The sequence below is a fragment of the Macaca mulatta genome, chromosome 18 (assembly GCF_049350105.2).
Source record: "Macaca mulatta isolate MMU2019108-1 chromosome 18, T2T-MMU8v2.0, whole genome shotgun sequence".
NCBI classification, from domain to species: domain Eukaryota; kingdom Metazoa; phylum Chordata; class Mammalia; order Primates; family Cercopithecidae; genus Macaca; species Macaca mulatta.
The window spans coordinates 55,298,205-55,324,294 of record NC_133423.1 but is presented as its reverse complement, the minus strand read 5'-3'; the positions used below and the strand labels follow the sequence as shown (position 1 = coordinate 55,324,294).

The window sequence follows — 26,090 nt, the reverse complement described above, 5'->3', positions numbered from 1 at the left end:
TTAACAAAACTTTATAAACAGATCCACCCAATCTCAGTCAGCTCTGACCACACAAGATAAGATTTTCATAAGCCTTTTATATTTTTTTCCATTTCATAAACCTTTTATAACCTTTTGTAGTTTTTCCCATTCTCTTTCCCCAACTTTCTATATCCATTTGGTTTTATCTATCATTCCTTTTTTATCGCTTCAACTTCAAGTAACCTTTAAATAATGTATAAATTACAAAAAAAAATCCCTATGTCTTTCTTATAACCTTCCTTACCAAAAACACATCTGACTTTTCTTATATATTCTGTATATCAAATGTTTCTATTTTTTAGTAGTTTTAATTACATATATTAATTACAAGGTTAACTCCTAGTAACCCTAATTTTCAGTGAAAAGCCTAGGAAGTATGCAATTTTAATGTTAAGTACCAGGTGCAGAGCCCAAGACAAAAGATAGGTCTGTGAGGATAACATCTGGTATATCTGACCCTTCCCAGCATGTCCAGGAGGCACATTCGGGCCAGGGAGGGCATACTTGTTTGGCTTTTGCCCTGCAGCTGTTGGCCTAGGTGCTGTGGTCATACATATGTCCCCAGGCCTTTCCATGGCTGCCTGCCTAGAACCCAGATTCTAAGAGAGCTTTAAGACATAAGCTTAAAAACAAGTCAAGGAAGTATCTACAAATATCAGAGAAGCAAGAGTTTTATGACCTTAAAACATCTAGCCGAGACAACCTAAACCTGTCAAACCAGTAGACTCTGGCAAAATGTCTGAATTATATTTAATGCTGACAATTCTGAAAACATTCCTATTTTATTCTAACAATTTTTAAACTGGTTTTATTTATCAAAGATTACTAAGTCATGTGAACTTAAAAAGTATTTGGCCTTATTTATGAATGTTCACTTATTTATAAGTCAATTTGGTGTCATAGACAATATACAAACAGACATGTACACAGGTATACATAAAAATACAAAGACTTTATAGCTTTGATTTTAAATTTTTAGTCATAAAACCGGTAAAACTCCCTAGTTTAAAAGGATAGTTGGATTCAAACTGTGCATTTGTAAATGGAACGGGTTAAAGTCTCACATGGCCAAAGCCCTTACTGAGTTTTAGAGCATAAGGTAGTAAATTTACATTTCAAAGCACAGAAAAAGAGTTTAAGGTTTCTAAAAGGCTAATGAAGTTTTATATTTTTTTCTTCACTAAAATCATACAATATGAAAGGAAGCAAACAGAGAGACCAAACACATAATTAAAAAGGGGTTTCAGTCAAAAAAAAAAAAAAACAAAGGCACCTTCTCAAGAGACTCAGCAAAACCAATAAGCCTTAACCAAGGTTATTGCTTTACCAAAGACGCACAAGGCATCTCCAAAGAGGTGCCGTGCAGTCCTCAATCCTCAGTAGATCCAGAAACGGTCCCAAAGACAGCTGAAAGAAAGCAGTCTCACTAGCCACAAATGGGGTACAACCCACATTTCTGTCCAACCATGTCATCTAGGATCTCAGCTCCTCAGCTGATTGACTCACAGTAAGACCAGAAGGAGGACTGAAAGAGACAGTAAAACAGGAAAGCAAAAGCTGCCATGGGGATAGTGCCAAAGGTGGGAAAATGTGGGAAGGTAAGTTTATGGGAAGAGTAAAGTCTGCTCCTAGATTATCTGAGGCTGCCTCTAAGCTAATAAGCAAGCCTTATAAAGGGGTCTCTCTTTAGGTGGGAAAAGACAGGCAACAAAACCCATTTCTTTCCACATTTCTGTCCTGCCATCAGACAAACGAGGGGACAGAATGTTCCCATGCATTTTCGACTTTTTTAGCTCAATAATTCCGCATACTTTAGAGTGGAACGGTTCGGTTTCCTTCAGTAGAAAGGACACAGATAGGCACTCCAAAAGGTCAAGAGTCATGCAAATAATTTAAAACAAATAATACAAGCTAATTGTTATACATGTTTCTCTCTTGAACTAAAGGTATCCACTGAGGGAAGGAATGTTGTGGTGGCCTAAATAATTTTAATTCTGTTTTCCATCTGATTTCGGTTGGAATGCTGCTTAACTAATTCCCCAAATGTTAACATTTCAAAGACATGCTAAGATTTACATCTCTAGGGGACCATGAGGTCCAGCAGGGCATTAAAAGGGTATTGTCTAAAATTGGGTAAAGGTTTACTCAGGTTTACTTCCACTTTAATGGGGGTGGTTGAATATATGTTACCAATTTCAGTGGAATATTGAGACCATAAATGGTCTGGCAAAGCTTGCAGTAAATCATCAGTATCATTCCTTAGTCCTTGCTTAGAAGAATATTTGTTGGATCTGTATTTCTCAGTAACTTCATTCTCATTCTGTAGTTGTTCTGTTTGCTCCTTCTGTTCCTAATTTAAATATAATCCCCCTTTTGAGAGAAGGAAATGTGTACATTGTGAAATTCCAAAACAAATCTCTAATTAAAAGACATCTGAGAGCCAAGGGAACAAGCAGAAAGGAAAGAAGACCACTGAGTGAGCCTACCTGGAATTCTAAGGTTTGGGATTTGTATGTACTCATACATTGAGTAGATACCCCTGCCATTTGTATAATTTCATTACTCTGAGGAAGAGGACAGTTTAAGGTAGTAGGGTTGAGGACAGAAAGAGTAGCCCTATAGTAGTAGCCCTATGGTAGTATCTGTGAGGAACATACCTGTTCTCCATTTATAACAATTTCTGTTTCTCCTAGGTATTAGTCAGAAATGCAAAAAGCCCCCTTTGGATCCTCAGAGAGCAACCCTGTTCATCTTGTGGGGGTCCTGTCTTTTTGTTCCTGCTGTCATTTAAGTTTTCTACAATCTTGTTTGAAATGGCCAGGCATTTTGTAATAGAAGCAAACACCTCTTTGATCATTAGAAAGAGGCACATATCTTTTCTTAAAAGGCCTCGTTTGACTAGTCAGTTGTTGTAGTTGCAAATTCATAATCTCTGGGGCCTTAGTGTTTTCTTCTTTCTGAAGAGTTTTAGAAAGTTGATCGGCCAAGCTTAAAAACTCATGGGTATTTATGTATATTCACCCAATAAAGCTGGTGTCTTTTAACAAAGATAACCAAGTCCTCATTTAAGACATTGAGGAAAATAGAATTTATAAAGAAATCATTCTGGTGATCTTGGAGGCTAGCACTAGCCATCTAGAATATTGCTTAAAGGTTTTTTCAAACCTTTGAAAATAATAAAGTACAGATTCATCTGGCCTTTTAGTACAATGCTGAATTCTCTTACAAGCTACATTTTTAGAAAAGACCTGGAGAGTTTCCTTAGGCAGTGGTGATAAGTGGAAAGGCAAATCAGAACAGGGGAGTTCAGATAAGAGAGAATATGATGGCAAAAATGTAGAAAGAGAAAGAGTAGTTGGAGGTGAAAAGGAGAAAACCTCTGAAGTCTTTTTAAATTCAGAAATAGTTTCAGGTATTCTTTGTTTACCTCTTGAGTCAATTTTCTCAAAACTTCTTTGAGAAGTTTCTAGATGACATTGGAAGTACGTCCCCCATCAATTTGTCTGGTTCTAAAACTAGCCTTTTTTCCAATTGTGCATGCAAATAAATTGTGTTAGCCATTTCAAAAGATCCCCATTTTGGCTGTTGCAGCTTATGACCACCCCAGGTTATGTCGTTCCTAACTTTCCTAGATATTTACAACATGACATCCCATAAGTGTTATATATATACCCAGCTAGTGTTTCTAAAAAGAGTGCTCAGATTTTGAAGCTTGATTTCCCATAATTTAGGAACTTTTCAAAAGTGACCAAGGCCGTGTATGTTTTGGGTCCAAGTGTCCTGCTTATGAGTATCACTCCTCTAGGTGTCACCCACTAATTGTAAATCGCTCTCTTATGTGTCTTAGGTTTTCTGTAACTGCCAGGTGGCAGCAGAATGCTCAGAGGTATGAGGGTCCAAACCTTCATATTGTACCTATCTAGAGGAGCCAATGGGGAGGAGTCCCTAAAAATGTTCTTTTGGTGAGGAATGCCCTGTGAGGTCACTTCACATCCTAAGCTATAGCCCAAACATCTCTGCAAACTCTGCAGTCACCTGGAGCACGTGAATAGGTCAGAGGGAGCAATCACCTGTGGTGCAAGAGGACTCTTTTATTTATTTATTTATTTATTTATTTATTTATTTATTTATTGAGATGAAGTTTCGCTCATTGCCCAGGCTGGAGTGCAGTGGCGCGATCTCGCCTCACTGCAACCTCCACTCCCGGGTTCAACCGATTCTCCTGCCTCAGCCTCCCAAGTAGCTGGGATTACAGACATGTGCCACCATGCCTGGCTAATTTTGTATTTGTAGTAGAGATGGGGTTTCACCATGTTGGGCAGGCTGGTCTCAAACTGCCAACTTCAGGCAATTCTCCTGCCTCGGCCTCCCAAGGTGCTGGGATTATAGGCGTGAGCCACCACGCCTGGCCAGAACTCACCTTTTTAAAATTTAAATTTAAAGGAGCTCACATTCCTCAGATAAAACTTTCTTTTCTTTTTACCACCTTCCCTCCTCCCCCTACATTGGTCTGGTGAGACCAGCAGGCCGAGATAGTAGGAATGCCTGAAAAACCAAGCTTGAAGAGTAATCTATGGGCATCAGAAAGTACCTGGGATATTTGAATTACTGAATTCAGAAGAGATGTAGTTTTAATTTATGACAAGTTCTGGGATAGGACTATTGGAAAGGCTTGCCATTAAAGTCTTTTGAATTGAGAGAAGGTCAAAAAACTAAGACATCAGAATATTGACTGAGTGTCATTCTTGTGATGCTGACATTAGCAGGGATGATGGTCAGGGTTGAATTGGAGGGGAATATTGTGAATCAGGTGTTAACATCTTCAGTGACTGGGAGCAAGTGGGTTCACAGTTGAGGATGACGGAGCAGATGACAGGATCCTCAAGGGAATAGTAATTTAATGAGAGACTGGGCCAAAAGAAATTATTCCAGTCCTACCTCTTGACCCTGAAATATATAGCACATGTTGAATATAAACGATTTCCACTCAGAAGGATGTAAAGGAAGCATTGACCTGAAGAAAGAGCCAGGTTTCAGTTAAAAGTAGGAGATAGAAAATATAATCTACAAAGAATGCAAAATATAACAGTGTGTATTGTGAAGCAAAAGCTTCAGAAGCAATGGGAGTGAGGAGGAGGGCTGGGAATAAAGGGAGAGATATTACAGAACATCATAGCAGTAGCTTGCTAACATGATGAACTGGAATGGGAAGTACCTTCTGGGTATTGGCTGAAGAAACAAGAGACAGTTGATTTAGTCTTGAAGGACTTGTGGACCTAACCTAATTACTCTTTAACAGGGGATTGGTTGTATTAATGTAAATCAGAGCACATCCAGGAGGTGAAGTAATCTGAAGTCATTAAAGATAATGTAAAATATCATATGGAAAAATGGTCCCAATATATTAAGTGAAAAAAGTAATTTGCACAAATCGTATGTGTAAGCATCCTTTTTTTGTAAACAAAGAATTGATGGATGGGTAATACTTTTCAGAATGTTTGAAATAAATTGATGAGCTGTCTAAAGATTTTTAAAAAGTCGCCCATGGAAGAAGGTGCTGAACCTTAAGTCGTAAGACTGTTGATTTTTTGTTTTTGTTTTTGTTTTTTTTCCAACAAATACTGAGCACCTACCTTGTGCCAGATACCATGCTTTGCATGGAGATAACAGCAGTAAATAAAATAATGACCCTACTCTTATGGAGCCCATACCATTGGGGCAATAGGATATATATATATAGTGTGTGTGTGTGTGTGTGTGTGTGTCTATGTGTCTGTGTGTGTGTATTGAGTGACATAAAGAAAATAAAAACCATAAAGCAATAAGGTGACTGTGGAGTGATGACTATTTCGGATGGAGTGGCTAAAGAAGACCTCTTTGAGGAGGTGACATTTAAATGAAGACATAGATGAATGGAGAGAGCAAGCAAAGATCTGAAAGAAGGCATCCAACACAGAGAGTTTAACACATGCAAAGGCCCAGAGGTAAGAATCGAGAATAGCAGCAGGTTTTTGGCCTGAGCCACTGGGTTGATTGAGAGGAGTGGGATTCAGAGAAAAAAAAAGAGTTCTGTTTTGGATAGTTTGAGATGCCCATTACACTTCCAAGTAAATATATCAGGTAGCAGTTGGGAATGTGAGTCTGGAACTCAGGGACAAGGTTGATGTTGGCGCTATTCATTTAGCCATCATTAACATATAGATGTTATTAAATCCCATGAGAATGAATAGCATCACCTAGGATATGAGAGCAAAGGACTGAGCCCTGGGGCATTCTTTCATGTAAAAGGCAAGAAAGAAAGAGGATGTTGGTGACATGGAAGGAAAATCAGGTGTCTACTGAAATCACAAAAAATCAAAAAAGGAAATGGGAGGGGAAAGGTCCAGTAACATCGTTAGTTTCTTATCAGATGCAGTTCATAGATGGACCATAAAATCAGTTTGATTCTAGGCCATGTGCTAGTATTCTTGGACACCACATCAGACTGGCCTTTCTTGAGTTGGTAACGTGGAGTCAAGTCAAATCAGCAGAGGCTGTATCCTCCTCTGGATTTTGTCTTGTTATCTTGCTAGTTCAGAGGCAAACGAAAGAGCTCTAGGAAGACGGAATTAATGCCACTCCAGCTTGGTCCAGATTACCTCCAGGATGGGACTGGCAGAGCAGATCAGATAAGCCTTTTGTTTATCTCTTCTCCATAATGAGGCTATTAAATTCAGCCTGTGTGCCTAGGTAACTCATGCGTACCGGCTCTGTGAAGTACAGAGGTAAGACAGGCCAATATAGTTAATACCTATGGCTAAAACATCGTCTGGGTTTTTCAAGGGATGGTACTTTATGGATATGGATAAGTTGCAGGTCCCTTTAAATGTTTGACTACTACACAGCCCCAGCAGGATCAGGCCAAGCTAATCAACTTTATAGTCTCCTATCACATATCTCCTTAGCAACCTAAAACACACTGCTCACAGAACACAGCTGCTAAATACACTGCTCTTTTCTGACATTTAGTGTAAAATCCCATAGGAATTCATTTTTTATTTTGATTTATTGCATATATAATTCTTGTATTAAATTGGGTCATTTCTCAAGCTTTGCTTTTTGGAATAATCTTGGGTATATTGTTGCTTCTTAATTGCCAGATCATTTGGTTTTTCCTGATAGCAAAAGTACTGTCAATATACTTATTGAACAAAATTAGCTATGAGGTACAACTGAAATCAGAGCCCTGCTTACCACACACTTTCTGATTCTTCTGCCGCAGTCTAATCTATGATTGAATGTGGCTTCTAGAGAGAGAAGTGGAATTTTTATGGTAACAGCATAATCATAAAGATAAGCATTTATACTTGAGTAGATTAATTTGTTGGAGGAAAAGATAGCTCAGTTACAACTAATTATGCTATACTTTTAAAATAAAATGTAGTTGGTAACAGCAACCTTCTTTTGCTCTTGCTTTAGTGTCACCTCTTACTTATCTTGATGGAAAGATTGAAGACGTACTAGTCTGGGAAGTCAAGGGGCCTGGGTTAAAAACCACTTGGCTCTGCCACTCATTTGCTCTGTGACTCCATTCAGCTCATTTATACCTCTCTGGACCTCAGTTTCCTCATCAATAAAATAAGAAAATTATTCCAGATTATGTTAAAACTCATTCCTCCATGGGTAGGCATTAGTAGTATTTGCCAATATCCAGTTCTCTCCTTCTGGAGAGACATAACTGGATTCTGGCCAGTCAGATATAAGAAGTGTTTTGTCACTTGCATTCTATGGAAAGCCTGTGCACAGTTCTTCAGTCTGTTTTCCTGCCAAGACAACTGAGAAGCCCACATTCTAGGCGATGGAACCACTGTCTGCCTGGACCTACTTTGAGTGTATAGGATGAGCATGAAAAATAATTGAATTGTATTAAGCCATTGGAATTCCGAAAGTAATTTGCTATTGTATAACTTATCCTAATATGTCAGATCTAAGTTTCTATAGTATGGTGGGTCATTATTTCCATGTTTTAAATTTTTTTACTATATTTCATAGTGATGAGTACTCTGAAAGAATTTGAAACCCACAGTTTTCTTTCAAATGATTGAATATGTTGGTACCTATTAAATCAGTCTTTAGATGAAACACAAATCCTTATTGTTGCTCTGGATTTCAGTTTGCATCTCTAAAAGGTTTATTTCTGATCTATTTTCTCTTTCCCAATTATTTTGGCTCTACTTTTTAATAGAGAAAGCAGCAGATTATTTTCTGACTCAGAGTATCCTCCCCTTAGCTATTTTAAGCATGAAATTGGACAGAAAAGTATAGATTTTCCATTGTTTGATTTAAAAACATTTAATGATCTATATATTAAGAGATGAATATAACCACAAGATTGCCATGTGTCTCAAAGGAAAGTTCAAACAAAGCTCATTCCTTGAGCATGAAGTAGGTCTGTCCTGCTCATAAGCAAAATTTCCTAGAAGCAGTACTCCAGTCATAGGTTTACACCTTAAACAAAGAATGTGTTGATTGAACACAGAAATCATTGTTTTGAATGACAGATAACTGTATTGAAATATTGCCTTCATTCTGTGACAATAAAAGCTGCAAAAGAAAAAATCTGCCAGAAAGGATTTGAATTTACAGATTTTCATACCATAGAAAATGTCATGACATTTCCATGCCTGAGACAGTAGTCCAATCTTGCCTGGGACTTGAGGGCAGGGCCAGCAACATAACTTGCCATACCAGTGTAAAATGAAAATGTGGGGCCCCTTGTTCAGAAAGAAGGAAAAAGTGCAATTAAAGGTGCTAGAATACAAAGCTTTTTTCTTTAAAAGGACATCAATAAAGCATGAAGGAAATGGTAATATATGAATGATAAAAACTACAGATAGGAAAAAATTATATTTTGGGTATCATAATTTTATATGATAAAATAATACTTTATTAATGTGATAACTTGATTAACCTTAAGTTTTTCTGACTCACTTTTCTTCAAATTTATGTATTTTATTTATTTATTATTTTTTGAGATAGAGTTTCACTCTGTCACCCAGGCTTCAGTGGCACAATCTTGTCTCACTGCAACCTCCACCTCCTGGGTTCAAACAATTCCCTTGCCTCAGCCTCCTGAGTAGCTGGGACTACAGGCATGAGCCACCACACCCAGTTAATTTTTGTATTTTTGTAGAGATGGGATTTTTCACCATGTTGGCCAGACTGGTCTCAAACTCCTGACATCAAGTGATCCACCCACCTCGGCTTCCCAAAGTGCTGGAATTACAGGCATGCGCCACTGCACACGCTGCATGAACCACTGGGCCCAGCCCAAATTCATTTATTAAGTCATCAGAATTTACACTTTTAACAACTTTAGGTTAGATATAATTAAAAGCAACATCAGTCACTGTTACCAAATGAGATTACAAAACTTTTTTGTAATTTTTTTTATTATTATACTTTAAGTTCTAGGGTACATGTGCACAACGTACAGGTTTGTTACATATGTATACGTGTGCCATGTTGGTGTGCTGCACCCATTAACTCATCATTTACATTAGGTATATCTCCTAATGCTATCCCTCCCCCCTCCTCCCACCACACGACAGGCCCCGGTGTGTGATGTTCCCCTTCCGGTGTCCAAGTGTTCCCATTGTACAGTACCCACCTGAGTGAGAACATGTAGTGTTTGGTTTTCTGCACTTGTGATAGTTTGCTCAGAATGGTGGTTTCCAGCTTCATCCATGTCCTTACAAAGGACATGAACTCATCCTTTTTTATGGCTGCATAGTATTCCATGGTGTATATGTGCCACATTTTCTTAATCCTGTCTATCATTGATGGACATTTGGGTTAGTTCCAAGTCTTTGCTATTGTAAATAGTGCCACAATAAACATATGTGTGCATGTGTCTTTATAGTAGCATGATTTATAATTCTTTGGGTGCATACTCAGTAATGGGATCGCTGGGTCAAATGGTGTTTCTAGTTCTAGATCCTTGAGGAATCACCACACCGTCTTCCACAATGGTTGAACTAGTTTACAGTCCCACTAACGGTGTAAAAGTCTTCCTATTTCTCCACATCCTCTCCAGCACCCGTTATTTCCTGACTTTTTAGCGATCGCTATTCTAATTGGTGTTAGATATCTCATTGTGGTTTTGATTTGCATTTCTCTGATGACCAGTGGTGATGAGCATTTTTTCATGTGTCTGTTGGCTGCATAAATGTCTTCTTTGGAGAAGTGTGTGTTCATATCCTTTGCCCACTTTTTGATAGGGTTGTTTGATTTTTTCATGTAAATTTGTTTAAGTTCTTTGTAGATTCTGTATATTAGTCCTTTGTCAGATGGGTAGATTGCAAAAATTTTCTCCCATTCTGTAGGTTGCCTGTTCACTCTGATGGTAGTTTCTTTTGCTGTGCAGAAGCTCTTTAGTTTAATTAGATCTCATTTGTCTATTTTGGCTTTTGTTGCCATTGCTTTTGGTGTTTTAGACATGAAGTCCTTGCCCATGCCTAAGTCCTGAATGGTATTGCCTAGGTTTTCTTCCAGGGTTTTTATGGTTTTAGGTCTAACATTTAAGTCTTTAATCAATCTTGAATTAATTTTTGTATAAGGTGTAAGGAAGGGATCCAGTTTCAGCTTTCTACTCATGGCTAGCCTGTTTTCCCAGCATCATTTATTAAATAGGGAATCCTCTCCCCATTTCTTGTTTTTGCCAGGTTTGTCAGAGATCAGATGGTTGTAGATGTGTGGCATTATTTCTGAGGCCTCTGTTCTATTCCATTGGTCTATATCTCTGTTTTGGTACCAGTACCATGCTGTTTTGGTTATTGTAGCTTTGTAGTATAGTTTGAAGTCAGGTAGCGTGATGCCTTCAGTTTTGTTCTTTTTGCTTAGGATTGTCTTAGCAATGCAGGCTCTTTTTTGGTTCCATGTGAACTTTAAAGTAGTTTTTTCCAATTCTGTGAAGAAAGTCATTGGTAGCTTGATGGGGATGGCATTGAATCTATAAATTACCTTGGGCAGTATGGCCATTTTCACAATATTGATTCTTCCTATCCATGAGCATGGAATGTTCTTCCATTTGTTTGTATCCTATTTTATTTCATTGAGCAGTGGTTTGTAGTTCTCCTTGAAGAGGTCCTTCATGTCCCTTGTAAGTTGTATTCCTAGGTATTTTATTCTCTTTGTAGCAATTGTGAATGGGAGTTCATTTATGATTTGACTCTCTGTTTGTCTGTTATTGCTGTATAGGAATGCTTGTGATTTTTGCACATTGATTTTGTATCCTGAGACTTTGCTAAAGTTGCTCAGCAGCTTAAGGAGATTTTGGGCTGAGACGATGGGGTTTTCTAAATATACAATCAAGTCATCTGCAAACAGGGACAATTTGACTTCCTCTTTTCCTAATTTAATACCCTTTATTTCTTTCTCTGCCTGGTTGCCCTAGCCAGAACTTCCAATGCTATGTTGAATAGGAATGGTGAGAGAGGGCATCCCTGTCTTGTGCCAGTTTTCAAAGGGAATGCTTCCAGTTTTTGCCCATTCAGTATGATATTGGCTGTGTGTTTGTCATAAATAGCTCTTATTATTTTGAGATACGTTCCATCAGTACCTAGTTTATTGAGAGTTTTTAGCCTGAAGGACTGTTGAATTTTGTCAAGGACTTTTCTCCATCTATTGAGATAATCTGGTGGTTTTTGTCTTTGGTTCTGTTTTGTGATGGATTACGTTTATTGATTTGAGTATGTTGAACCATCCTTGCATCCCAGGGATGAAGCCAACTTGATTGTGGTGGATAAGCTTTTTGATGTGCTGCTGAATTCAGTTTGCCAGTATTTTATTGAGGATTTTTGCATCGATGTTCATCAGGGATACTGGTCTAAAATTCTCTTTTTTTGTTGTGTTTCTGCCAGGCTTTGGTATCAGGATAATGCTGGCCTCATAAAATGAGTTAGGGAGGAGTCCCTCTTTTTCTATTCATTGGAATAGTTTCAGAAGGAATGGTACCAGCTCCTCTTTGTACTTCTGGTAGAATTCGGCTGTGAATCTGTCTGATCCTGGACTTTTTTTGGTTGGTAGGCTATTAATTATTGCCCCAATTTCAGAGCCTGTTATTGGTGTATTCAGGGACTCAGTTTCTTCTTGGTTTAGTCTTGGGAGGGTGTATGTGTCCAGGAATGTATCCATTTCTTCTAGATTTTCTAGTTTATTTGCATAGATGTGTTTATAGTATTCTCTGATGGTAGTTTGTACTTCTGTGGAATCGGTGGTGATATGCCCTTTATCATTTTTTATTGCATCTATTTGATTCTTCTCTCTTTTTTCTTTATTAGTCTTGCTAGTAGTCTATCAATTTTGTTTATCTTTTCAAAAAACCAGCTCCTGGATTCCTTGATTTTTTGAAGGGTTTATGTCTCTATCTCCTTCAGTTCTGCTCTGATCTTAGTTATTTCTTGCCCTCTGCTAGCTTTTGAATTTGTTTGCTCTTGCTTCTGTGGTTCTTTTAATTGTGATGTTAGAGTGTTGATTTTAGATCTTTCCTGTTTTCTCTTGTGGGCATTTAGTGCTATAAATTTCCCTCTACACACTGCTTTAAATGTGTCTCAGAGATTCTGGTACATCATGTCTTTGTTCTCATTGGTTTCAAAGAACATCTTTATTTCTGCCTTCATTTCATTATGTACCCAGTAGTCATTCTGGAGCAGATTGTTCAGTTTCCATGTAGTTGTGCAGTTTTGAGTGAGTTTCTTAACTCGGAGTTCTAATTTGATTGCACTGTGGTCTGAGAGACAGTTTGTTGTGACTTATGTTATTTTACATTTGCTGAGGAGTGCTTTACTTCCAACTATGTGGTCAATTTTGGAATAAGTGTGATGCAGTGCTGAGAAGAATGTATATTCTGTTGATTTGGGGTGGAGAGTTCTGTAGACATCTATTAGGTCCACTTGATGCAGAGCTGAGTTAAAGTCCTGGATATCCTTATTAGCCTTCTGTCTTGTTGATCTGTCTAGTATTGACAGTGGGGTGTTAAAGTCTCCCATTATTATTTTTTGGGAGTCTAAGTCTCTTTGTCGGTCTCTAAGGACTTGCTTTATGAATCTGGGTGCTCCTATATTGGGTGTATATATATTTAGGATAGTTAGCTCTTCCTGTTGAATTGATCCCTTTACCATTATGTGATGGCCTTCTTTGTCTCTCTCTCTTTTTTTTTTAATCTTTGTTGGTTTAAAATCTGTTTTATCAGAGACAAGGATTGCAACCCCTGCTTTTTTTTTTTTTCTTTCCATTTGCTTGGTAGATCTTCCTCCATCCCTTTATTTTGAGCCTATGTGTGTCTCTGCACGTAAGATGGGTCTCCTGAATACAGCACACTGATGGGGCTTGACTATTTATCCAATTTGCCAGTCTGTGTCTTTTAATTGAGGGCATTTAGCCCGTTTACATTTAAAATTAATATTGTTATGTGTGAATTCCATCCTGTCATTATGATGTTAGCTGATTATTTTGCTCATTAGTTGATGCAGTTTCTTCCTAGCATTGATGGTCTTTACAATTTGGCATGTTTTTGCAGTGGCTGGTACTGGTTGTTCCTTTCCATATTTAGTGCTTCGTTCAGGAGCTCTTGTAAGGCAAGCCTGGTGGTGACAAAATCTCTCAGCATTTGCTTGTCCGTAACGGATTTTATTTCTCCTTCACTTATGAACCTTAGTTTGGCTGGATATGAAATTCTGGGTTGAAAATTCTTTTCTTTAAGAATGTTGAATATTGGCCCCTACTCTCTTCTGGCTTGTAGAGTTTCTGCCAAGAGATCTGCTGTTAGTCTGATGGGCTTCCCTTTGTGGGTAACCCAACCTTTCTCTCTGGCTGCCCCTTAACATTTTTTCTTTCATTTCAACTTTGGTAAATGTGACAATTATGTGTCTTGGGGTTGCTCTTCTCGAGGAGTATCTTTGTGGTGTTCTCTGTATTTCCTGAATTTGAATGTTGGTCTGCCTTGTTAGGTTGGGGAAGTTCTCCTGGATGATATCCTGAAGAGTGTTTTCCAGCTTGGTTCTATTCTCCCTATCACTTTCAGGTACACCAATCAAATGTAGATTTGGTCTTTTCACATATTCCCATATTTCTTGGAGGCTTTGTTCATTTCTTTTTACTCTTTTCTTCTCTAAACTTCTCACTTCACTTCATTCATTTGATCTTCAATCACTGATACCCTTTCTTCCACCTGATCAAATCAGCTACTGAAGCTTCTGTATGCGTCACGTAGTTCTCCTGCCATGGTTTTCAGCTCCATCAGGTCACTTAAGGTCTTCTCTACACTGTTTATTCTAGTTAGCCGTTCGTCTAATCTTTTTTCAAGGTTTTTAGCTTCCTTGCGATGGGTTCGAACGTCCTCCTTTTGCTCAGAGAAGTTTGTTATTACCAGCCTTCTGAAGCCTACTTCTGTCAAGTCATCAAAGTTATTCTCTGTCCAGCTTTGTCCCATTGCTGGCGAGGAGCTGTGATCCTTTGGAGGAGAAGAGGTGCTCTGGTTTTTTAGAATTTTCAGCTTTTCTGCTTTGGTTTCTCCCCATCTTTGTGGTTTTATCTACCTTTGGTCTCATGATGGTGACCTACAGATGGGGTTTTGGTGTAGATGTCCTTTTTGTTGATGTTGCTATTCCTTTCTGTTTTGTTAGTTTTCCTTCTAACAGGTCCCTCAGCTGCAGGTCTGTTAGAGTTTGCTGGAGGTCCACTCCAGACCCTGTTTGCCTGGGTATCACCAGCGCATGGCTGCAGAACAGCAAATGTTGCAGAACTGAAATATTGCTGCCTGATCCTTCCTCTGGAAGCTTCGTCTCAGAGGGGCACCCAGCTATATGAGGTGTCAGTCGGCTCCTACTGGGAAGTGTCTCCCAGTTAGGCTACATGGGAGTCAGGGACCCTCTTGAGGAGGCAGTCTGTCCATTCTCACAGCTCAAACACCATGCTGGGAGAACCACTGCTCTCTTCAGAGCTGTCAGGGATGTTTAAGTCTGCAGAAGTTCCTACTACCTTTTGTTCAGCTGTGACTTTCCTCCAGAGGTGGAGTCTACAGAGGCAGGCAGGCCTTGTTGAGCTGCGGCGGGCTCCACCCAGTTCAAGCTTCCCAGTTGCTTTGTTTACCTACTCAAGTCTCAGCAATGGCGGACGCCCCTACCCCTGCCAGGCTGCTGTCTCCCAGGTCGATCTCAGACTGTAGTGAGCAAGGCTCTGTGGGCTGGGACCCTCTGAGCCAGGTGTGGGATATAATCTCCTGGTGTGCCGTTTGCTAAGACTGTTGGAAAAGCACCGTATTTGGGTGGCAGTGTCCCGATTTTCCAGGTACTGTCAGTGACAGCTTCCCTTGGCTAGGAAAGGGAAATCCCCCAACCCCTTGCGCTTCCTAGGTGCAGCAATGCCCCGCCTTGCTTCGGCTCGCCCTCCGTGGGCTGCATCCACTGTCCAGCCAGTCCCAATGAGTTGAACCAGGTGCCTCAGCTAGAAATGCAGAAATCACCTGTCTTCTTTTTTGATCACGCTGGGAGCTGCAGACCAGATCTGTTCCTATTTGGCCATCTTGGAACTGTTTCCCCCAATTTTTTGTAATTTTTAATTTTGAGAAGGATCTTTCTGTTGATGCAACTGACAGTGGAGCTGCTAAGAGTATTTTGTAGGCTGTGCCAACATTTGGATAGATTTCTAATAAAGTATTTCCAAATATGAATTTTAGTTTATATAGAGGTGATTATTCTTGGGAATCAGATTTCCTAAAAAGAATTAACTCTTCATACATATTAGTTTCAAACATGTTGGAATTTAATTTTACATACAACTCTATACAATGTAATTTTAATGTTTTCTCTAGCATGTCCTGTAACATATAGAGATCATACAAGAAACCAAAAATCATTTAATGATTTGTCTGTAATTCACAGTGCCTGTTTATGCTTTCTGTGGTAGCATCTTCAATTACGAAGACAAATTAAATTTAAAAATTGTATTCTTCGTTAATAATTGGTTCATTAGAAATTGCATATGAGAATAGTGGGTGTTTTCCTATCGAATGCAACAATCCTTAATTTTTATTTCCAAGCCTGTGGATATTTGCTTTGCAGTGTTGTAGCAGTTTTTAAAACCAGAGATTCTAAACTCTTTGAAGGACTCTAATATCTCTCTGATATGCTTTATTGTAATGTCCATGTGTATGTTTTTATTTTCTAATAATTTACTGGCATTTATAGCCTTAATGCTAGCAGTTCCTATCCCAGTTCTCAGGCCAGAAAGATGACATTTTTGCCACAGGGGTGGGCTTGGGAAACAGACAACCCAGCCTCCCACCATTGCTGCTTCTGCCATTGTCACCACCATTAATTTGGAGCTAGGTTCTGGCCCCAGCTACCCCTTAGGGCCCTATGTGGTACCCCAGATTGTTTTTTTTTTGGTTGTTTGGTTGGGTTGTTTGTTTGTTTGCTCTATTGCCCAGGCTGGAGTGCAGTGGCACAATCTCAGCTCACTGCAGCCTCCACTTCCCAGGTTCAAGTGATTCTCCTGCCTCAGCCTCCTGAATAGCTGGGACTACAGGCACACACCACCATGCCCACCTAATTTTTGTATTTTTAGTAGAGACAGAGTTTCACCATGTTGTCCAGGCTGGTCTCGAACTCCTGACCTCAAGTGATCCACCCACCTTGGCCTTCCAAAGTGCTGGGATTACAGGTGTGAACCACCTCACCCAGCCCCCAGACTGTTTCTTTACCTCTGAGCTGTTCCACACTTACCCTTTCTGATAAGAATGCTGGACACAAGGCAGTCTTTCTTTGGAGGGATGTCTTTATAGATTTAGAATCTTTTCCCAAACTTCTAGAGAAAGTGGAAGGGGGTTAACAGGAAGGAACTAACATTTATTCAGTGCCTATTATGTATTATCAGTTAATTCATTTAATCCTCACTGGAGTTTTGCTAGCCCCTTACACATGAAAAGATTGAACTGAGAGACTGAATAACTTCCCCAATATTCCACAGCTTGCAAATGGTAGAACAGAGATTTGAACCAAGTCTGTCTGTGAAGATTTCGACAGGCAGCTTTAGTGTCCTGGATGAGAGTGCTGAAGACAAACCACCTGGGTTCAATTCTAGACTCTGCTGTGTAATTGCTTTCTGTTAGAGGGGTTACTTCCCTGAGCTTTAATTTCCGCATGGCATGTTTATAATGGAGATGAGAGTAGTACAGTACCTACTTCATAGGGTTCTTTAGAGGGTTATAGGAAGGTTAAATATTTGTAGTGTTAGGAACAGTGCCTGACAGTAAGCCTGCAGTAAATGTCACTGTTAATATCATTACTGTTATCATGACTCCTCTTCCCACTCTACAATCTCTCTTCATAAGTTATAAAGGAATGTTAGAGGTCAGCAGAAGAGAAGAGCTTAAGGACAGGCAGCAGGGCCTAGGTTCTTCAAGTCCTTCTGGTGTTTACCTTCACAAAAGCTCCCCTAAGTAGCATCTTACACACGATGTGGTCTGTGATCTGATTCTTGCCCTGGACAGCCCATTTCTGCTGGGCTTGGATTCTCATTTTCTAATAATCTGATCCTTTCCTGTCTGGGTTATATGTCTTACAGGTATGAGACATCTTTGTTGGATTTGGTTCAGTCTCTGAGCCCAAACTCTGCTCTCAAATCTCAGCGCTGTCCCTCCAGAGAAGCTGGGACCTGGAATCATGGTACTTTCCAACTCAGTCTTCCAAAATCGACCTGGAAGAAGATGGGGATGCACAGAACCCCTGAAGAGCTGGAGGAGAATCAGATTCTGGAAGATATATTTTTCATTTGACATATTACAAAATTTTCTTAGGAAATTTGTGGGTTTCCCCACATACCGATCTAGCATTTTAAATTATTTCATTGCAAAGTAATTGTGTCTCTCTTTTCACAGGGACCTATCTCACTAGCATCCTGTTATGTATTGAATATAGAAATCATTCTAAAAACCCAGGGTGTTTTCAATCAGACCAGGCATTCGATAACACACTAAGGGGGTAGAAATGGAAGATGGTATCTTTTTTATGCTAAACAGATTAGAAAATTAACATAGGATACTTTCTGTGTGGTGGAAACCATTGCATATTTAGCCTCATTTAAAGAGTGTTTCTTTCTCATACTTCTGCTAGAAAAGGCTGACTCACTTTTATGTACAAGAAAAACCTCTCCATTGAAAGATCCCTCTAAAAGTAACCCCTTTGAAACATAAGCAGTTTCAGAAAGGCAAACCCTCACATCTTTCTCATCCTGTTCTGTCACTACTACATCTCTCTAAGTGGTCCTTTAATTCTGAAGTTGGAGTTGGTGCCCCTGCCATCACAAACAACACTGACAGCCAATTGTGAGTCAGTCTCAGTAGCCATCAGCCTGGCAGCTGCCCATCCCATAACCAAAGAGCTCAATGGGCTAGAGGGTGAGACCCAGCCAATCCTTGGGAGCAAGCAGCACTAAATTGTGTCAGGGAGTGATTAGCCCTGGGGAAATTCAATGGAGGCACAAGCCTGAAGCACTCGTCTACCAGTGTTCAGATGACCACCCCTCCAATATTCCAGAATGAATAAGAACAATCAATCTCTAGGTATTTTTGTTGACTCAAGTGTTCAGCTTATTCACCCTACCTCCCACCCCCGATCACATGCACTCCTGTGAACTTCCCATGGTTGTGTCTAGGGAAAATGCCACTAGAGAGAGAGTGACACCAGCTGCTGCAAGCTGATGGGCTTCCTCTGGCCCTCCCTTTTCCTCCATGAGAATTGAAGGATACAAGCTGACCAGGCCCCACAAGTGCTCTGCTCATGGCCCCAAAGAACCATCTCAACTTGCTAGAGTATGTTCCACCACTGGGCCTCGTTTTGACCCAGAGAAAGCCTATGGAAGTTATGCAGTGCAGACCTCATCCTCTCTGCTGTCTTTTCTCCCACAGAGCTCTTGAGATGGGTCCTTCAGCTTGCAGTGGTCCCTAGTAGCCTCTCAAGCTAATGGGGATGATGAGCCTGGTTTAGCCAGAGTTCAAAACTCTCCAGTCATTGAAAGCAAGGGGAGAGTGTGTTCCCAGATGTGTATTACTTGGGAATTTTATTTGATCTGGAGGGTGTGACTTTTTTCCTCTCCTTTTTACCAACCCCAACTTAAACTGGGAGCAAGACTTTGTTAGTCAGTGTTGGTAGACAAAGTCAGACCTCCCAGGGCAGCCTGCATGCAATGAGTCTGTGTGGCTTCCCTGAATTATTGTTTTAATTGAAACTAGATTATTTCAATCTAGAAAAGCCTTGTTAAGCAGCCTCCTTGTCCAGATAGATCCAAAGCTCATGTCTCTTCATGCTAAGCCTGGTGCTGTCACCTCCACCCAGCCTTCTTTCACTTGGGTTTTTTAATTCTTTGGAGGAGAAAAGAATGGAGCCCACCAATATTATATTTTTCTTCTGAAATAAAGTCAGGACTAACTAGTTGTAGTCATTCCCTTAAAAAGTTGGAAAACCATTACAGATTAAAATTTCCTTATAAAGTTCACCTCTGAGAGTAACCAAATCAGTTTGATCCCAAATCATAAAGCCTTTGGAGTGTGGAGCTTTCTGTGGTATGGCAGAAATGGGTGGATGGCAAACTAAGAGCCCTCAGCCATTTTTTCAGATAAAGTTAGGTTGCCAGAACTTTCTTTTCCTTGCGCCCTGTGTCATGACTAGCTTAAGTGTACCTGACTCCCATAGACTGCTCCCATGCCCACAGTCACCCATTCCGGACTCCAGTGTCCTTAAAACTCTGGAGTAAGAAGATGCCAGAGGATCAAGAAAAGGATCACAGTTTCTTTAAGAAGCTTGTTTGCCTTTGGAAAATAATAAACATAGTCTAAACTAAAGGCTTTTTGGGGATCACAGCAGCCACAGAGTGGAGTTTAATTGCTTCTTCTTGAACGGCCAATTTGGAAAAGCAGAGATGGACTTTCAGCAAAGTATCAGCCAATACATTTTTCACATGCCAAACTCATCACCAGTTGCCTTTTTCTAACTTGTGGACATTTTGTTGGTGTTGGTGCAAGGGCAATAGGATGTAAATTTGTATATAATCTAATGTCTTCATTATTAATTGAATAGTATCTGTTAACATTTTAATCGATTTAAATTTATTTTGAAATATATGCATACATATGAATGAAAGGTTGTTGCAGAGCCTCAAAGCTGTTGCAGACTATCCCAAGAGAAAGGATCTGGCACAAAGGAATCTGCCTTTCCTCCCTGTCAGGTCCCCCACCCTTGACTGGTTGGGATTTGCTCATCCAGCCTCTAGACACTTCCCCAAAGCAAGACGGGACACATGTCAAGGGTGTTGTGGATAATGCCACAGCATTGCCCACCCTGCTGCCCACCTCCTGTGAAGGAAAAACCAATCAACGTTTACAAAATGGAAAAGGACACAGCATGTCCTTTGAACTCCCTAAGTAAGGCCCACAGTGCTTGATGTAGAGAACCAAAGTGAATCACAGAAAAGCTTTTGCTGACAGTCCGCTTTCCAAGAGGCAAACTTGTGTTTATTCAAACCTGATCCCCATGATGGGGACTTTTCTAGAGCACCCCAAATGTCATGGGGTGGGAAGGACTCTTTCTTCTCTCTCAGAGCCACTGTTCACTTGTCTCTGCTTCTGGCACCAAGTTCACAATAGAGATCTGCTGGCCAGAGAATCAGGGGAGAGGAGAGGCCTGATGGGGCAGAGATGGAGGCTGTGGCGGACTCCTTCCAACTCACAATTTATCCTCAGCTCAGAGTGTATTTTGAATGTTGGCAAATGTTTATGTACATACGTGATTTTAAGTTAATAAATCATCTCTATGGCTATTTTCCCCATATGGGTTTGATATTGAATTGTCCCTTGAACATCCCTCATCAGATCAGTGAGGCATAGCTTGAAAGCTAGTGCAGAGCTGCAGGTTACCAAAATGTTATTTTCCTCAGTACTTGTTAAAACAGCAGGAGCCTGTGGTCGACTGAGAGAAAGGAAATGGTTTGTCACATCCCAGTAGGTTTTTCTGCTGTGGCCCCTGTTCACTCACATCACGTGGACACCAAGCCGCCTCTAGATTGTGTGCTTGTTGGAACAGACATTCAATCTATGTGCACCTCTAAGTCCCTTCTCTGTGCCTAGCCCCATAGCTGCTCAGCAAGGAACAAATATCACAGCACTTTAAGACAAAGAAAAATGGCCCTGCCTAGTTGCCTTTAGTTGCTGGAAGAATGTATGTGAGGGCTTCAGTGCCTAAAATGCTCAATTCTGAGATCACACCTGTGGATTCAACTAAGACAGAGACAAAGCCAGGCTGGCACCTGCACCTGAATAAGGAGACTTCACACCTGCCCCTCCAAGGCACAGGTAGCAGGAACGGGATCATTACTCAAACAGCTCCCAAACTGAAAATGAAAATTGCTCATAGATTACTGGCAACACCATTTGGGTGTTTAGGAATCTGGAGACCCAGTCTGGAAATGAAAGGACTTCAATCAACTGTAAGATCCCCTGTAATTTGAAAAAAAATACCCTGTGAATAGCCCAGACTTTCATCTGACTTTCTCATCCCTTCTTTCCACCATTGTGGTTCCCTCTTTCCTTTTATAACAAGACTTCTAAAGGGAGCAGTCTTGGATTCATTGCCCCTTAACACCTCACAAACTGGCTTTCACCCAAGCCCAGTTTAAAGAGAGGTGAGTCAAAGTCAAGTTTTTACTCTTGACTTTTCAGCACTCCTGGCCAATCAGCAACCAAAAAGCTTATAGACACTACTTCTTTTTTTTTTTTTTTTTTTTGTGGTAATAGTCTTATAAGATATTATTGAAATACTGTACAGTCTACCTATTTAAAGTGTACAGTTCAGTGGTCTTTGTATATTCACAGAGTTGCCACCATCACCACAATCAATTTTAGAAAATCAATTTTCATCACCCCAAAGAGAAACCCATACCCTTTAGCAGTCACCCTCCATACTGCCAGCCTTAGGCAACCATTGACTTGCTGTCTCTATACATTTGCATATCTGGACACATCATATTAATGAAATCATATTCTATGTGGTCTTCTGTGACCGGCTTCTTTCACAGCATAATGTTTTTAAGGTTCATCCATGCTGTCACATATACATGGTTCCTTTTGATTGCCAAATTAATATGGTATCATATGAATATATGACATTTTTGTTTATCCATTCGTCAGTTGATGGACATTTGGGTTGTTCCCCATTTTGTTGTTCTTGTTGTTGTTGTTGTTATGAAGAATGCTGCTATGAAGATCCATGCAAAACTTTATTTTTGTTTTTGTTTTTGTTTTTTTGAGACAGAGTTTCGCTCTTGTTGCCCAGGCTGGAGTGCAATGGCGCAATCTCAGCTCACCGCAACCTCCACACCTCCACCTCCCAGGTTCAAGCAATTCTCCTGCCTCAGCCTCCCCAGTAGCTGGGATTACAGGCACGCACCACCACATCCAGCTAATTTTGTATTTTTAGTAGAGACGGGGTTTCTCCATGTTGGTCAGGCTGGTCTCGAGCTCCCGACTGCAGATGATCCGCCCACCTCGGCCTCTCATAGTGCTGGGATTACAGGCGTGAGCCACCACGCCTGGGCCCATTCGAAACTTTTTTGTATGGACACTCCCTTAAACCAAAGCCTAATCCAGAGCAAAGCCCTGACTTTCTTCAATTCTGTGAAGGCTGAGAGAGATGAGGAAGTTATAGATGAAAAGCTTGCAGCTAGCAGAGGTTTAAGGAAAGAGACCATCTCCATAATATAAAAGTATAATGTGAAACAGCAAGTGCTGATGTAGAAGCTATGGCAAGTTATTTATCCAGAAGATCTACTTAGGATCATTGATGAATGTAGCTCCACTAAACAATGGATTTTCAATGTAAATGAAACAACCTTCTGTTGGAAGAAGATGCCATTGAGGACTTCCATAACTAGAGAGGAGAAGTCAGTGCTTTGGCTTCAAAGCGTCAAAGGACAGACTGACTCTCTTGTTAGGGGCTAAGGTAGTTAGTGACTTTAAGTTAAAGCCAGTGCTCATTTACCATTCTGAAAATCTGAGGGCTATTCAGAATGATGCTAAATCTACTCTGCCTATGCTCTATAAAAGGAACAACAAAGCTTGTATAGCAGCACATCTGTTTACAGCATGGTTTACTGAATATTTTAAGCATACTGTTGAGGCCTACTGCTCAGATTAAAAGATTTCTTTCAAAATATGACTGTTGTTACAATGTACTTGGTCACCCAAGAGCTTTGATGAAGACTTACAAGATGAATGTTGTTTTCATGCCTCCTAACACAGCATCCATTCTGCAGCCCATGGATCAAGGAGTAATTTCAACTTTCCACATCTTATTGTTTGAGAAATACATTTTTGAGGCTATTGCTACCATAGATAATGATTTATCTGATGGATTTCTGCCAAGTAAATTGAAAACCTTCTGGAAAGGATTCACCATCCTAGATGCCATTAAGAACATCTGTGATTCATGGGAGGAGGTCAAAATAGCAAGATTAACAGGAGTTTGGAAGAAGTTTATTCTAATCCTCATGGATGACTTTGAGGGATTCAAGACTTTAATGAAGGAGGTCACTGCAGATGTGGTGGAAATAGCAAGAGAACTAGAATTAGAAGTGAAGCTAAAGATATGACTGAATTGCTGCAATCTCATGATAAAACTTGAACGGATGAGGAGCTGGTTCTTCTGGATGAGCAAAGAAAGTGGTTTCTTGAGATGGAATCTACTTCTGGTGAAGATGCTATGAACATAATTGAAATGACAACAAAGGACTTAGAATATTATATAAATTTAATAAAGCAGCGTCAGGGTTTGAGGGAATTGATTCCAATTTTGAAAGATGTTCTACAGTGGGTAAAATGCTATCCAATAGCATCACATGCTGCAGATAAATTTTCATGAGAGGAAGGGTCAATTATGTGCCAAACTTCATTGTTGTCTTATTTTAAGAAATTGCTACAGCCACACTGATCAGCAACCCACGCTGATCAGTCAGTAGCCATCAACATCAAGGCAAGACCCTCCATGAGCCAAAAAAGATTACAACCCCCAGCCAGCATGGTGGCTCATGCCTGTAATCCCAGCACTTTGAGAGGCCAAGGCGGGTGGATCACCTGAGGTCAGGAGTTCAAGACCAGCGTGGCCAACATGGCGAAACCCCATCTCTACTAAAAAATACAAAAATCAGCTGTGTGCGGTGGCAGGCACCTGTAATCCCAGCTACTCAGGAGGCTGAGGCAGGAGAATCTCTTGAACCCGGGAGGCGGAAGTTGCAGTGAGCTGAGATTGCACCATTGCACTCCAGCCTGGGAGACAGAGCAAGATTCCATCTCAGAAAAAAAAAAAAAAGATTACAACCCACTGAAGGCTCAGATGATCCTTAGCAATAAAGTATTTTAAGTTAATATGTGTTGATTGTTTTTAGTCACAATTCAGTTGCACACTACAGTGGACTACAGTTGCGTGAACATAACTTTTATATGCACTGGGAAACAAAAAATGTGTGTGACTCCCTTTGTTGTGATATATGCTTTATAGTGGCAATCTGGAACTAGCCCCACAATATCTCTGAGGTATGCCTGTATGTCTTTGTGGGGTAATGACCTGGAACTGATAGAGTTAGGAAAGAAGGATGAACACCCAGACCCTGTGGGAGGAGGAGAGGAATCCAGAAATTTGAGCATATAGAGTGGAGACCGGTGGGTGCCAGGCAGGCATCGAAAACTCCTGAAGCACTTAACTGTGCGCCAGATCTCAGCTGGGCCCTGTGCAACATCTTATTCGGTCCTTATGAGACGAAGCCTTTTTTCATAGTTTTCAAAATCATCCCATTATATGGGTTATTCTTGTAAGCTACATCATATCCTTTATGTAATGAGGCCAGGTATACATCTATGCACACCTAAAACTTGAGGGTGATTTTTTGCACCAATAATGAATATGAAGTTTAGCAAAACTTGCCAAGGTCACCAACTAGAAATAGAATTCAAACTCAGAAACTGGGGTGGGAGGGTCATTTTTTACTTCTTCCCCTCTCTTTCCTATTTCTAGTCAATGTTCAAGAAGTATCAAGTCCGTCCAAGCGCGGTGGCTTACACTTGTAATCCCAGACTTTTGGGAGGCTGAGGCGGCCAGATCATGAGGTCAGGAGATCGAGACCATCCTGGCTAACACGGTGAAACCCCATCTCTGTATTTTGTATTTGTAAAAATGCAAAAACCTGGGTATGGTGGCACATGCCTGTAGTCCTGTCTACTCAGGAGGCTGAGGCAGGAGAATCACTTGAACCCAGGAGGCAGAGGTTGCAGTGAGCCAAGATCGTGCCACTGCACTCCAGCCTGGGTGACAGAGCAAGACTCCATCTCAAAAAAAAAAAAAAAAAAAAAAAAAGCATCAAGTTCACTTCCTATTTTTAAACTTATCCACTTCTCTCTTATCTTTGCTGATGCTTCTCTAGTACAACAGTTTCTTTATTGGTCTTCCTGCCGGATGGCCTGGATTCATCCTAGAACATTTGACTCTCTCTGCCTCACTCATCTTTAAATGGGGATCACAACAGAACCTACCTCATAAAGTTATTGTGAAGGTTAAATGAGCTAACGCAGGTAGAGTGTTCAGCATAGGATATAATTAGCACTCAGTAAGGGTAACCTATTATTCTCCATAAAGCTACCCATATCATGTCACACCCTGGCCTAAAGCATTAGTTAGTTTCCCACTGCCCTCTGTACTTCTGCACAAGGCTGTTGGTGATATGGCCCACTGCAGCCTTTAGACCTCCAGCCCCTTCTTTTCCTACTCTATTCCTCTTGACTTCCATGCTTCAGCCACCCTGAGCTTCCGGTAGTTCCTAAAGGCACTGTAATACCCTTTTCCTGACCTTAGGAGCTTTCTCAGCCCTCTGTACATGTTTTATCACAATTCTTACTGTGCTGGAATGGCCTGTTTATTTTTGTGATTTCTCCTTCAGTGTGTAGGCCCCAGGATGGCCAGAAAAAGATCAGTCTTACTCATCACTAATTC

At 40.4% G+C, this 26,090-nt stretch overlaps 1 protein-coding gene across 7 annotated transcripts in view; it reads left to right on the top strand.

Annotated features, from left to right (window-relative positions):
- The window catches only part of KIAA1328, a 399,175-nt gene extending 378,292 nt beyond the window's left edge, over positions 1–20,883 (top strand). For all 7 annotated transcript variants that reach the window (XM_028838138.2, XM_028838137.2, XM_001106820.5 and 4 more), the window contains one exon: positions 17,626–20,883. In XM_028838138.2, the coding sequence (XP_028693971.2) occupies positions 17,626–17,836 (211 nt within the window). In that variant the 3' untranslated portion in view covers positions 17,837–20,883. The remainder of the gene's footprint in view (positions 1–17,625) is intronic.
- Positions 20,884–26,090: the final 5,207 nt, after the last annotated feature.